Source organism: Ranitomeya imitator, chromosome 2 (assembly GCF_032444005.1).
Source record: "Ranitomeya imitator isolate aRanImi1 chromosome 2, aRanImi1.pri, whole genome shotgun sequence".
Classification (NCBI taxonomy): Eukaryota; Metazoa; Chordata; class Amphibia; order Anura; family Dendrobatidae; genus Ranitomeya; species Ranitomeya imitator.
Window position 1 is genome coordinate 454,588,990 of NC_091283.1, and position 13,414 is coordinate 454,602,403.

Sequence of the window (13,414 nt, forward strand, 5' to 3'; positions counted from 1 at the left end):
TTAGTACAACCTCTTTAAGGGAAATTGGTGTTGTTTTTGTCAACTGATCTACTCAAAAATGTAGCCTAATAATTCAGTTGAAGCTTCTTTGGGTCATGAAAGACCTCACACCACCGTCACATCACTAATCACTACACCGCCAGAACTGCACTCCCAATATGGCTGTGGTCTTCAACCTTTGGCTTCTCAGCTGTTGCAAAACCTCTACTTTGAGGGTGTTGTAATTTCATCAGTGCCCTACAGTTACACCCCTGTGCAGTTTTGGACTGGGGTGCCAAGGGCCCACCAGTAACAGTGACTTTGGGGGCCCACTTTTCACTTTCATACAAATATTACACAACCCTCGTTCACAAATTTTCCTATATCTCTATATAATAATAACCTGGGTAGTTTGGTTAGTGAATGATGAGATGCTGCTTTTTTCTGTACAGAAATTATGCCAAGTACTGCCCATACAGTGGGGTTGGGCTCCCAGATCTGCCCAGGGGCCCACCGGAGAATTCCCCTGTTATCCTATGGGCCAGTCCAAGCCTGCTCCTGTGCCTTATGTAGGCTTTCACGTATGGTTCCTGTGCCACTTTCAGGAGCTTGTACATCTGCCTTTCTCCTGCCTGAGTGTTGCAGGCAATCATTAGGGTCACGGCTTACATTAGAGGACATCAATAACCGGCGACCCAGTATTTTCTCTCCTCTTCCCGCGTTTACAAGGCGTCTGGCTATACACAGTCTTATATTGGACGATCACAGAAGAATCAGGTAATGTCCTTGACAGTGTTTGGTGCATTGTATAATTTGTATGGGAAACGCAATAGCTGTAGTTGCTATGCAGAATCCCCCCAATAACTGCATTATTAATGTCAAAATAAATGAATATTGCATGTAAATCATCAGCAGGTGCTTCCACCTATTCCTAGAGGGGGAGACCTTTACCCTTGGGCTAATTTACCAGACACTGAGCAGTCATGTCACCTTACATGACCACCAAATGCAATGCAAAAAGACCGGTGGGCTCACATTGGTTCATATGACGATCCAAAGCCCTCTTTGTTCTGAAAGCTTAAAGAAAGCGAACTTTCAACTGACTGTGACATAAGCTGGTCATATAACAGGGATGCACAGGAAAGAATAGCTCTTTTTCCCATAGAAATTATTTCCTAAAGGGATAGCAAAGAAAAATATCAGGGTACCCCTGAACATTTCTTCTGCTCCCCACCACCAGTGTTATGGTATGAGGTCAAATCTGTTGGAAAACAATAGGATTTAAAGGGAATGTGTGACTGGGTTTTTGCTACCCCATCGAAAAGCAGAATAAAGTAGGAACATAGGCCCTGATTCCAGTGATGTGTCACTTACTAGGCAGCAGGCTGTCATTTTGATAAAATCACTGTTTTATCTGCTGCAGATCTGCCAGTTCTTTGAATGCTGAGCTCTGTATAGCCCCGCCCACACCGCAGCCCATGTACAATGTATGCAGACAGCAGCCAATAAGTGGTGGGGGTGGGGTTATGCAGAACTCATGAATATGATTGACTACTTGGCAGCAGATTTACTAGTCTTCTAATGATAATCTCCTGATGATAAAACTTTTTATCAAAACTACACTAAGAAACCCAGTAAGTGATACATCTATACCCTCTGCATTGTACAAAATGTGATCAAACAAAACTAAGCTCTGGCCATTTTTTGCTAAACGTTGACCCTTCAATTCTTCAATACATGTAGAAGACCATTTGCTACCCAATTTTTGGACATGGAGTCCTAAAATTTTGATAACAGGGAGCTGTTTGACTTTTTTGTAGATCTGTTTTCACTGTCTCTGTGACATGGAAAAAATACTCTGGTCACTGGTGACTTTGCTTACCATTCTCTTGACCCTTCAAGCAAGGAATTAAAAGTATGTGGACCTCATAAATATGATTTTGGCGGAATAGGATGTTGGGGTTAACAGTGGTCTTAATTTTATTTCTCTTGAGTAGGTTCTTTACCCGTTAATAAAAAGTCTTAGAATATGCATGTCCTTCCTTAGAGGCTGGTGACCCACATGCCTTCCATATTTCCTGCACTTTCTCCAAAGTCTTTTCGTTCCACGAGGCTTAAGTTGAATTCATGAGTATTTTGATGCTGAGATTGTCAAGTAGAGATGACATAATGGGTTAATTCTGCTTTATTTTACAGTAAATTAAAGAATCCTACTCACACAATGTGACACATAACCTTGAGGTTTCTTTGGCGCTCTACTCTTAAAAAACACAACATTCCCTCTTCATTGTGTTCTTCTCGCTTCATTTTGCTTACACATTTCTTTACACTAACCTTAATGAATTCAATGAAAGAAATAAATCGGGCTTTTTGTCCTGCTTATATGGCTGTTGGAAGCCCTGAACCTCCATTCTTTAGAGTCTCATGCGTCCCAATAACCTTTCATACAGCAAGAAGCTATTTTAGAAACCCCATGAAGACCAGCTTCAAATTGGCATGAGATGGGCAAATTTCTGAGCCAGTATTGCAGCTGGAAATCTCCGCACAGATACACATGTAATAAGGTCCCTATGATGCAGTTAATTCAGATCATCAGACTAAAGGTCGGCCAGAATTGGTGGCTGGGGTATGACTTTGTGGTCATGCAACGTGAAGGTCATGATGAAGCCTTTGGCCAGATTTCTTTCCTCCTCCTCCTTTAGTGGTAGAAGAATTACAGTGAATATGGCCATGAATATGAAATTTGTGGTTTCCAACATTCATTTATTCCCTTACATTCCAATCAGAAAGACCATGCTAAAGATTTTGGCTGATTTTCCTCTAAAATGCAGATTACGAAATGAGAACAGGTTCTGAAATGAGAGTTGTGTAGACAGTTTGGATGCTCCCGGACGCCTTGAGAAAAACTTCCAAAAATTGTGTAATGACCAACTGGTAGCTCACATTCTCATACTAGTGTATAAAATAACATGGTGCCATTAATGCTCATTTATGAGAGCTGCTGTCATTATGCCTTATGTCCGTTTCCACAATAAATGGAGTTGACTTATGGACAAAGAAGTTTTTATTGAGAATTGGAGAAGAGATGTATTGTCATTTTTAATTATAGTAGTGTTTTGGAAGTTGCCTTCCATACATCTGACCAGTCATCCATCCTCCACCAGTATGTAACGAATGTGTTTAATCCTAAGGGTATGGCCTCTGCTCCTCCTCACAAAATGGGCCAAACCCACCAAGATCAACAATGACAATGTAATTTATATCAGCAATTCTATCTGTCTCCAAACAACAGATGTAAAGGGAAAGAGGGATTCACCATATTATAGCTCAACAAGTCCAATCCTTTGCTCCCCTAACAAAAGCACATTTTTGGGGGAAGATAGGCTATCTCCTGTGTATGGCCACTTGGCTCAAAGAAAAAAACAAACCATTCTCAATTACTCACCTCCCATCACTTCAGGAATGTCCCAACATTGAAATCTATGGCTGGTTGGATATTTGATTGATATTGAAGACTAAGGATATATTGATATATACAGAAGTACTCCGAGTTGAGGGAGTAAGTAGTGGGCTGGTTGGCCTATGCCCTGAGTACTATGTGTGACCATGAAAGGGGGTGATGAGCTGCTTTGCCTTTGCCAAGGAATGTAGATATACATAAGACTGAATATTGACCTCAGAATATGGAAGGCTTAGCTGTGATTCCTCAATCAAAATATGAAAAAACTTTTTCTTATCATTTTGGTTAGTTGATGGTATGATTTTCAGAGTTACAGTCCATGTAGGCATTACCATTCTCACAATCGCGTAACACCTATGGTAATTGTTCTTTCTTTTAGCTGTGTGTCACATTGAGACCCGCGCTCATGCAGAGGAGAGATTGCTGAAAAGGCTTTTCATGGGCTACAACAAGTGGTCCCGTCCGGTGGCCAACATTTCCGATGCTGTTCTTGTGCGGTTTGGCCTTTCCATTGCTCAGCTCATTGATGTGGTAAGTGACTTGTTCTTTAACAATAGGAGATTATACTTTTTGATCTCAAAGGGGTTGTATTTTCATTGAAAATCATGGCTTCTTACCTGTTAACGCTGTGGGCATCTTGTGTATGGTATTTCTAATCAATCTCATTTAGTTCTATGGAGCTGATCTGCGATACCGGACACAACCCATGATTCAGTATAGTGCTGTTTCTAAAAGCAGCAATCGTTTCTAAACCTTCCCGTCATTTGATAAGTCTGTGGAGATTTGGGAGCTGCCAGACACCTAGATCTTCCCATCTCTTGGGAAATAATGTTAGACAGGTAAAGCCTGGCAATTATTTGCTCCCCAATTCAGTGAAGGAGGATTCATTGCTCCTTTACCCTCCATGAGTACGACTGGGGGATGGTAATGATCAGAACATGTGATGTAGGGACATCACATTAGTAGCCTCCTTCTGTTACCATCTATTCCCCGATAGACGCCAATATTCCTAAACTGATGTTTTGGTCTCCATGAGGTCAATCATCCGTGCCTTTATAGACTTTCTACTAGGCACTACTCCTGATAACCAGTTTCCTACTCCACACTGATGAGGGGCAAAAACCCCGAAACAGCTGTCTGTGGATGGATACCATGCTTGGCACAGGTGGTTTTCCTTTATTGGATGTTTTCCTTTATTGGATGCTGCCCTTCCCTTGGTTGTTCCTTCCCAGGGAAAGGCCTGGCTATTCACTGCCTGCGTTGAGAAACACGTGATGGTGTCTCCGCAGCTCCTCTACATGCATTTGCATATTTGGGGGCAGTGTTCTGGATCACTGCGTTGAGAAACACGTGATGGTGTCTCCGCGGTGTTGGATGTTTTGGTCTCCACGAGGTCAATCATCCGTGCCTTTATAATATTCCTAAACTAACTTCATGGAATTTTTCCTTAAGAACATGTTCAGAGTTAAGAGTTGTCTTATATTCTTGAACTTCATCAATCATTTAGAATGGAGACCGGCTTTTATGAGTGTCTCTTACTCTGGAGGACCCAGTATGTCAATACATTACACAAACAGTCCATTGATTTGAATTTGAACCATGCAATGCTTCATTCCACCTGTGGAGGCAGTGTTTCAGAATTGAACACTTTCTGTTAAACCCACTTGCAGCTTTCAACCAATCACTGAGGATCGATCTGTGCAGCAGGATATACTATGATTAGTTTATTAATGATGGACTCTTCTAATGAAAATGCATTGGCCCAATAAGACAACCCCTTTAATCTGATTGGACGTTATGGTCTTACACACACTCAAAATTGATAGGTCAGATCATTGCATCCTGTGGATTGGTGGACTATGGGATGGATCAGAAGGTTGTCACTGAGTAACGTTAAGGTTGGGGAATTTTGATCCCTGTTACATTATGGAGCAGCAGATTGGACGCCTGCCCACCGCTCCATTCATTCCCTATGGAACTGCTGGAAAAACTGAGCGTGTCCCCATAGGAAATTTATGCAGCACAGTTCACACATGCGCTCTGCTCTTCTTCCGATTGGTGCAGGTCCCAGCAGCCAGACCCTCACTGATCAGCAAATTATCACTTATCGTTGGATCCTAAAATGCGTCCACGATACGGTTATTCCAGAACGAGATCCCACCAGGAGAGGTATGGTCGGTCGGCCACATGTCGTTACTGCCTGGGCAGATCTATTCTGAAATAAAGCACATTCCTCATTCTTCATGATGAAGAGCGCTGCATTCTATACATTCCAGAATATTGCTGCTTCCACCTTAATAATTCATCTTTTCCCCTTTCTTTCTTTATCGTACTGGCATCTACAGCAGCAACTGGGAGAAATGTTTCCGCAAGACTTCTCTTTAATCTCCCCCTGCTCAATCCCAAACCTTTGACTGATGCATAAATATTTGGGCTCTTGTACAGATGTGGGTTTTCCCTGGAGCCACTATTAAGATGTATTTATAGTAATTAAAACACTTGTTTTTTCCTAATTAGTCAGGAGCTTATCCAATTTTTAAGAATCCCAGAAGGCTCCTAGGGGATAAGAGTAAAAGTCAATAAAACACAGCGGGCGGCAAAATGTCAAACTTAGTCAAGAGATTACAAAAAAAATCATGTGTATATGGCATCTAATCAGTTTGTAACATAGAGCTAATGGGAAACGCCACCGTCATTTTTCTTTAGCCTGGCACAGTTTTTTATATTGTTTATTTGCTTCCTATATGCAAAGTTAAGCTAATTTCTAAATAATGTTTATTAACATTTTCTACCGTTTTGCTGCTCCATAGCGACTGTAAATCTTTTATCTAGCGGAGTGATCTGCAAAAATGTTACAAATCTGTCAGAACTCCTGTTTCTGACTGCTCTTTCTGCATTCCCTCTCCCTTAGAGATATCAGCAAGGAGGGAGAAAGGGTTGTATACAGATTTCCATGGTGTGGAGAGGTGAGAATGTATCTACAGTCTTAGGGAGGGCAGAGAAAGTCAAGGGGAGATAAGTGCAAGGTAGAAGCAGTGCTGATATATGGAAAAGCTCTCTAGATACTAGCTATACAACCAGCCTATATTACTGAGAGGGACTGAAAGTAGGATCAGGCAGCAAACTGCATATTAAGGGGTCTAGGAAAGAAGATTGCAGATTATGAAACAGTGCAATTTTATTAACTAAAGTTAACTAGTAAGATATGTAAGGCTTTGCCATTGGGATCACAAGGCATCATTGATTTCAATGGTGTTTTCGAAGTCGGATATTTTTTAACTATAACTAGGGGTAAGTTTAGGGTTTAGATGACTTGCCAAGCAGTGACACCTCTTTATATGAGAAGTCTATGAGGGTCCTAGCTCATGGACCACATCTACAGGTATATCACCCATTGTCTTCTGGACCTTTCAAAAAATAAGTCAAAAACACTTTATGACTGATGAAGGACATGATTTATCTAAATCTGCTGGACAGATCTTCAACTAATGGGACATACCAGATCATGATGTTGAAGGCCGAATCTTTTGGCATAGTTGATGGATCCTTAATGTGGACTACGCAAAGGTATGCATATCAAATCATGATCACAGCTGGTGTATAATATCAGGACTATATTCTAACTGTGTTATGCACTGGATGGTCTGTGCCACAGGTTTTTCTTGACATATACAGTATATATATATATATATATATATATATATATATATATATATATATATATATATATTTATATATATATATACTAGATGGTGGCCTGTTTCTAATGCATTGGGTATTCTAGAATATGTATGTAGATTATTTATGAAGTTTTCAGAATAATGCAATTTATACACAGGATTCGGCTGGCCGGGTGCGACCAATTAGCGAAGCGTGGTTCAAATTCCGTGCCAATTCGCGGCCGGACTGCGCCTGTCGCTAATTGTTCGCGGCCGGCCGGGCGTGACCAATCAGTGAAGTCAGGGCCTGCTCCAGGTTTTTGAGGGCCCCGGGCGAAAGAGTCTCAGTGGGCCCCCCTCTTTAACACATACCACGATTCATGATGCACAGATACAGCAGAGAAATATAGCACAGCCAAGTAGCATATAACACAGCCCACGTAGCATATAACACAACCCACGTAGCATATAGCACAGCTACGTAGCATATAGCACAGGCCACATAGTATATAGCACAGGCCACATAGTATATAACACAGCCCATGTAGCATATAGCACAGCCCACGTAGCATATAGCACAGCCACGTAGCATATAACACAGCCACATAGTATATTGTTATGACCTGGTGGTAAGGACAACAATGGACCTGGTGGTTAAGAGCACACGGAATGACCTGATAGTTACAAATAATATAGGACGAGCTCTGAGACGTGGGAACTCTGCTGACCGCAATCCCTAATCCTATCACACACACTAGAAATAGCCGTGGATTGCTCCTAACGCTCCCTATGCAACTCGACACAGCCTAAGGAACTAGCTAGCCCTGAAGATAGAAAAATAAGCCTACCTTGCCTCAGAGAAATTCCCCAAAGGAAAAGGCAGCCCCCCACATATAATGACTGTGAGTAAAGATGAAAATACAAACACAGAGATGAAATAGATTTAGCAAAGTGAGGCCCGACTTACTGAACAGACTTAGGAGATTGTATCAGCTAGCCTTTGTTATTTAATGCACTGGGCATTTTATGGCTCTTGTTTCATTGTGTGACTCACACATGGAATAGTGGCTTTATGTTCTTGTCCAGGGGGTGCCATCACTTAAGGTGCACCATTAACCCTTTATTTTTGCTCTGTGTGGTATATTGTATTGATATGCAATTTTAAATGGAATTTAATAAAATTTGATAAATTTTATATACTTTGGTTGTTTGCTCCAATTTTTTTGTTATTTTGAGGATAGGAAAGGTAGCTTTGCGGTCAGCACAAAAAACTACAAAAAGACCACGCAGAGGGCGCAAAAGACCCTCCGCACCGACTCACGGTGCGGAGGCGCTCCCTCTGCGTCCCAGAGCTTCCAGCAAGCAAGACAAAAATCAAAATAGCAAGCTGGACAGAAAAATAGCAAACTAAAGAAAAACAAGCAGGAACTTAGCTTCTGCTGGGAAGACAGGTCACAAGAACGATCAAGGAGTGAACTAGACCAATACTGGAACATTGACAGGTGGCATGGAGCAATGATCTAAGTGGAGTTAAATAGAGCAGCCAGCTAACGAATTAACCTCGTCACCTGTGGAAGGAAACTCAGAAGCCGCAGCCCCACTCTCAACCAACAGAGGAAGCCCATGGACAGAACCAGCCGAAGTAACATTCATGACCACAGGAGGGAGCTTGACAACAGAATTCACAACAGTACCCCCCCCCCCTTGAGGAGGGGTCACCGAACCCTCACCAGAGCCCCCAGGCCGACCAGGACGAGCCAAATGAAAGGCACGAACCAGATCGGCAGCATGAACATCGGAGGCAAAGACGCAGGAATTATCTTCCTAACCATAACCCTTCCACTTGACCAGGTACTGGAGTTTCCGTCTCGAAATACGAGAATCCAAAATCTTCTCCACCACATACTCCAACTCGCCCTCAACCAACACCGGGGCAGGAGGATCAACGGATGGAACCACAGGCGCCACGTATCTCCGCAACAACGACCTATGGAATACATTATGGATGGCAAAAGAAGCTGGAAGGGTCAAACGAAACGACACAGGATTGAGAACCTCAGAAATCTTATACGGACCAATGAAACGAGGCTTAAACTTAGGAGAGGAAACCTTCATAGGAACATAACGAGACAACAACCAAACCAAATCCCCAACACGAAGTCGGGGACCCACACAGCGCCGGCGGTTAGCGAAACGTTGAGCCTTCTCCTGGGACAATGTTAAATTGTCCACCACATGAGTCCAAATCTGCTGCAACCTATCCACCACAGTATCTACACCAGGACAGTCCGAAGACTCAACCTGCCCTGAAGAGAAACGAGGATGGAAACCAGAATTGCAGAAAAACGGCGAAACCAAAGTAGCCGAGCTGGCCCGTTTATTAAGGGCGAACTCAGCCAAAGGCAAAAAGGACACCCAATCATCCTGATCAGCAGAAACAAAGCATCTCAGATATGTTTCCAAAGTCTGATTAGTTCGTTCGGTTTGGCCATTTGTCTGAGGATGGAAAGCCGAGGAAAAAGACAAATCAATGCCCATCCTAGCACAAAAGGCTCGCCAAAACCTCGAAACAAACTGGGAACCTCTGTCCGAAATGATGTTCTCCGGAATGCCATGTAAACGAACCACATGCTGGAAAAACAATGGCACCAAATCAGAGGAGGAAGGCAACTTAGACAAGGGTACCAAATGGACCATCTTAGAGAAGCGATCACAAACCATCCAAATGACCGACATCTTTTGAGAGACAGGGAGATCCGAAATAAAATCCATAGAGATATGCGTCCAGGGCCACTTCGGGACCGGCAAGGGCAAAAGCAACCCACTGGCACGAGAACAGCAGGGCTTAGCCCGAGCACAAGTCCCACAGGACTGCACAAAAGAACGCACATCCCGCGACAAAGACGGCCACCAAAAGGATCTAGCCACCAAATCTCTGGTACCAAAAATTCCAGGATGACCAGCCAACACCGAACAATGAACCTCAGAGATAACTCTACTAGTCCATTTATCAGGGACAAACAGTTTCTCCGCTGGGCAACGGTCAGGTCTATCAGCCTGAAATTTTTGCAGCACCCGCCGCAAATCAGGGGAGATGGCAGACAAAATTACCCCCTCTTTGAGAATACCCGCCGGCTCAGGAACACCCGGAGAGTCGGGCACAAAACTCCTTGAAAGGGCATCAGCCTTCACATTCTTAGAGCCTGGAAGGTACGAAACCACAAAATCAAAGCGGGAGAAAAACAGCGACCAACGAGCCTGTCTAGGATTCAACCGTTTGGCAGACTCGAGATAAGTCAAATTCTTGTGATCCGTCAAAACCACCACGCGATGCTTGGCTCCTTCAAGCCAATGACACCACTCCTCGAATGCCCACTTTATGGCCAACAACTCTCGATTGCCAACATCATAATTGCGCTCAGCAGGCGAAAACTTTCTAGAAAAGAAGGCACATGGTTTCATCACCGAGCCATCAGAACTTCTTTGCGACAAAGCAGTCCCTGCTCCAATCTCAGAAGCATCAACCTCGACCTGAAACGGGAGTGAAACATCTGGCTGGCACAACACAGGGGCAGAAGAAAAACGACGCTTCAACTCCTGAAAAGCTTCCACAGCCGCAGAAGACCAATTGACCACATCAGCACCCTTCTTGGTCAAATCAGTCAATGGTTTAGCAACACTAGAAAAATTACTGATGAAGCGACGATAAAAATTAGCAAAGCCCAGGAAATTTTGCAGACTCTTCACAGATGTCGGCTGAGTCCAATCATAAATGGCCTGGACTTTAACAGGGTCCATCTCGATAGTAGAAGGGGAAAAAATGAAACCCAAAAATGAAACCTTCTGAACTCCAAAGAGACACTTTGACCCCTTCACAAACAAAGAATTCGCACGAAGGACCTGGAACACCATTCTGACCTGCTTCACGTGAGACTCCCAATCATCCGAAAAGACCAAAATATCATCCAAATATACAATCAGGAATTTATCCAGGTACTCTCGGAAGATGTCATGCATAAAGGACTGAAATACTGATGGAGCATTGGAAAGCCCGAATGGCATAACCAGGTACTCAAAATGGCCCTCGGGCGTATTAAATGCTGTTTTCCATTCATCGCCCTGTTTAATACGCACAAGATTATACGCACCACGAAGATCTATCTTGGTGAACCAACAAGCCCCCTTAATCCGAGCAAACAAATCAGACAGCAGCGGCAAAGGATACTGAAATTTGACCGTGATCTTATTAAGAAAGCGGTAATCAATACAAGGTCTCAAAGAACCATCCTTCTTGGCCACAAAAAAAAAAACCCTGCTCCCAATGGTGACGACGACGGGCGAATATGACCCTTCTCCAAGGATTCCTTTACATAACTCCACATAGCGGCGTGCTCTGGCACAGATAAATTGAACAGTCGGCCCTTAGGAAACTTACTACCAGGAATCAAATTGATAGCACAATCGCAATCCCTATGAGGAGGTAGGGCACTGGATTTGGGCTCATCAAATACATCCCGGTAATCCGACAAAAACTCCGGGATTTCAGAAGGGGTGGATGACGAAATAGACAAAAATGGAACATCACCATGTACTCCCTGACAACCCCAGCTGGACACAGACATTTATTTCCAATCCAATACTGGATTATGGACCTGTAGCCATGGCAACCCCAAAACGACCACATCATGCAGATTATGCAACACCAAAAAGCGAATATCCTCCTGATGTGCAGGAGCCATGCACATGGTCAATTGGGTCCAGTACTGAGGATTATTCTTGGCCAAAGGCATAGCATCAATTCCACTCAATGGAATAGGATACTGCAAGGGCTCCAAGACAAAACCACAGCGCCTAGCAAACTCCAAGTCCATCAAATTCAGGGCAGCGCCTGAATCCACAAATGCCATAACAGAATAGGATGACAAAGAGCAAATCAGAGTAACGGACAAAAGAAATTTCGACTGTACCGTACCAATGGTGGCAGACCTAGCGAACCGCTTAGTGCGCTTAGGACAATCGGAGATAGCATGAGTGGAATCACCACAGTAAAAACACAGCCCATTCCGACGTCTGTGTTCTTGCCGTTCAGCTCTGGTCAAAGTCCTATCACATTGCATAGGCTCAGGTCTATGCTCAGATAATACCGCCAAATGGTGCACAGCTTTACGCTCACGCAAGCGTCGATCGATCTGAATGGCCAAAGACATAGACTCATTCAGACCAGCAGGCATGGGAAATCCCACCATGACATCCTTAAGGGCTTCAGAGAGACCCTTTCTGAAAATTGCTGCCAGGGCACATTCATTCCACTGAGTGAGTACAGACCACTTCCTAAACTTCTGACAATATATCTCTACCTCATCCTGACCCTGACACAGAGCCAGCAAGATTTTCTCTGCCTGATCCACTGCATTTGGTTCATCATAAAGCAATCCGAGCACCAGAAAAAATGCATCAACATCCCGCAATGCCGGATCTCCTGGCGCAAGGGAAAATGCCCAGTCTTGAGGGTCGCCACGTAACAAAGAAATAATAATTTTCACTTGTTGAACAGGGTCACCTGAGGAGCGAGGTTTCAAAGCAAGAAACAATTTACAATTATTCTTGAAATTCAGAAACTTAGATCTATCCCCAAAAAACAAATCAGGAATTGGAATCCTAGGCTCTAACATCGGATTCTGAACCACAAAATCTTGAATGTTTTGTACCCTTGCAGTGAGATTATTCATACAAGAGGACAGACCTTGAATGTCCATATCTACACCTGTATCCTGAACCACCCAGAGGTAAAGGGGAAAAGAGAGACAAAACACACTGCAAAGAAAGAAAAAAAAATGGTCTCAGAACTTCTCTTATCCCTCTATTGAGATGCATTAATACTTTGGGCCACCTGTACTGTTATGACCTGGTGGTAAGGACAACAATGGACCTGGTGGTTAAGAGCACACGGAATGACCTGATAGTTACAAATAATATAGGATGAGCTCTGAGACGTGGGAACTCTGCTGACCGCAATCCCTAATCCTATCACACACACTAGAAATAGCCGTGGATTGCTCCTAACGCTCCCTATGCAACTCGACACAGCCTAAGGAACTAGCTAGCCCTGAAGATAGAAAAATAAGCCTACTTTGCCTCAGAGAAATTCCCCAAAGGAAAAGGCAGCCCCCCACATATAATGACTGTGAGTAAAGATGAAAATACAAACACAGAGATGAAATAGATTTAGCAAAGTGAGGCACGACTTACTGAACAGACTGAGGATAGGAAAGGTAACTTTGCGGTCAGCACAAAAAACTACAAAAAGACCGCCCAG

General features: G+C 43.4%; 1 protein-coding gene across 1 annotated transcript in view; it reads left to right on the forward strand.

Annotated features, from left to right (window-relative positions):
• CHRNA4 (cholinergic receptor nicotinic alpha 4 subunit) overlaps positions 1 to 13,414 on the forward strand; it is an 82,584-nt gene that overhangs the window by 11,013 nt on the left and 58,157 nt on the right. The window contains exon 2 of the mRNA XM_069751131.1: positions 3,819 to 3,970. Within this exon, the coding sequence (XP_069607232.1) occupies positions 3,819 to 3,970 (152 nt within the window). The remainder of the gene's footprint in view (positions 1 to 3,818; positions 3,971 to 13,414) is intronic.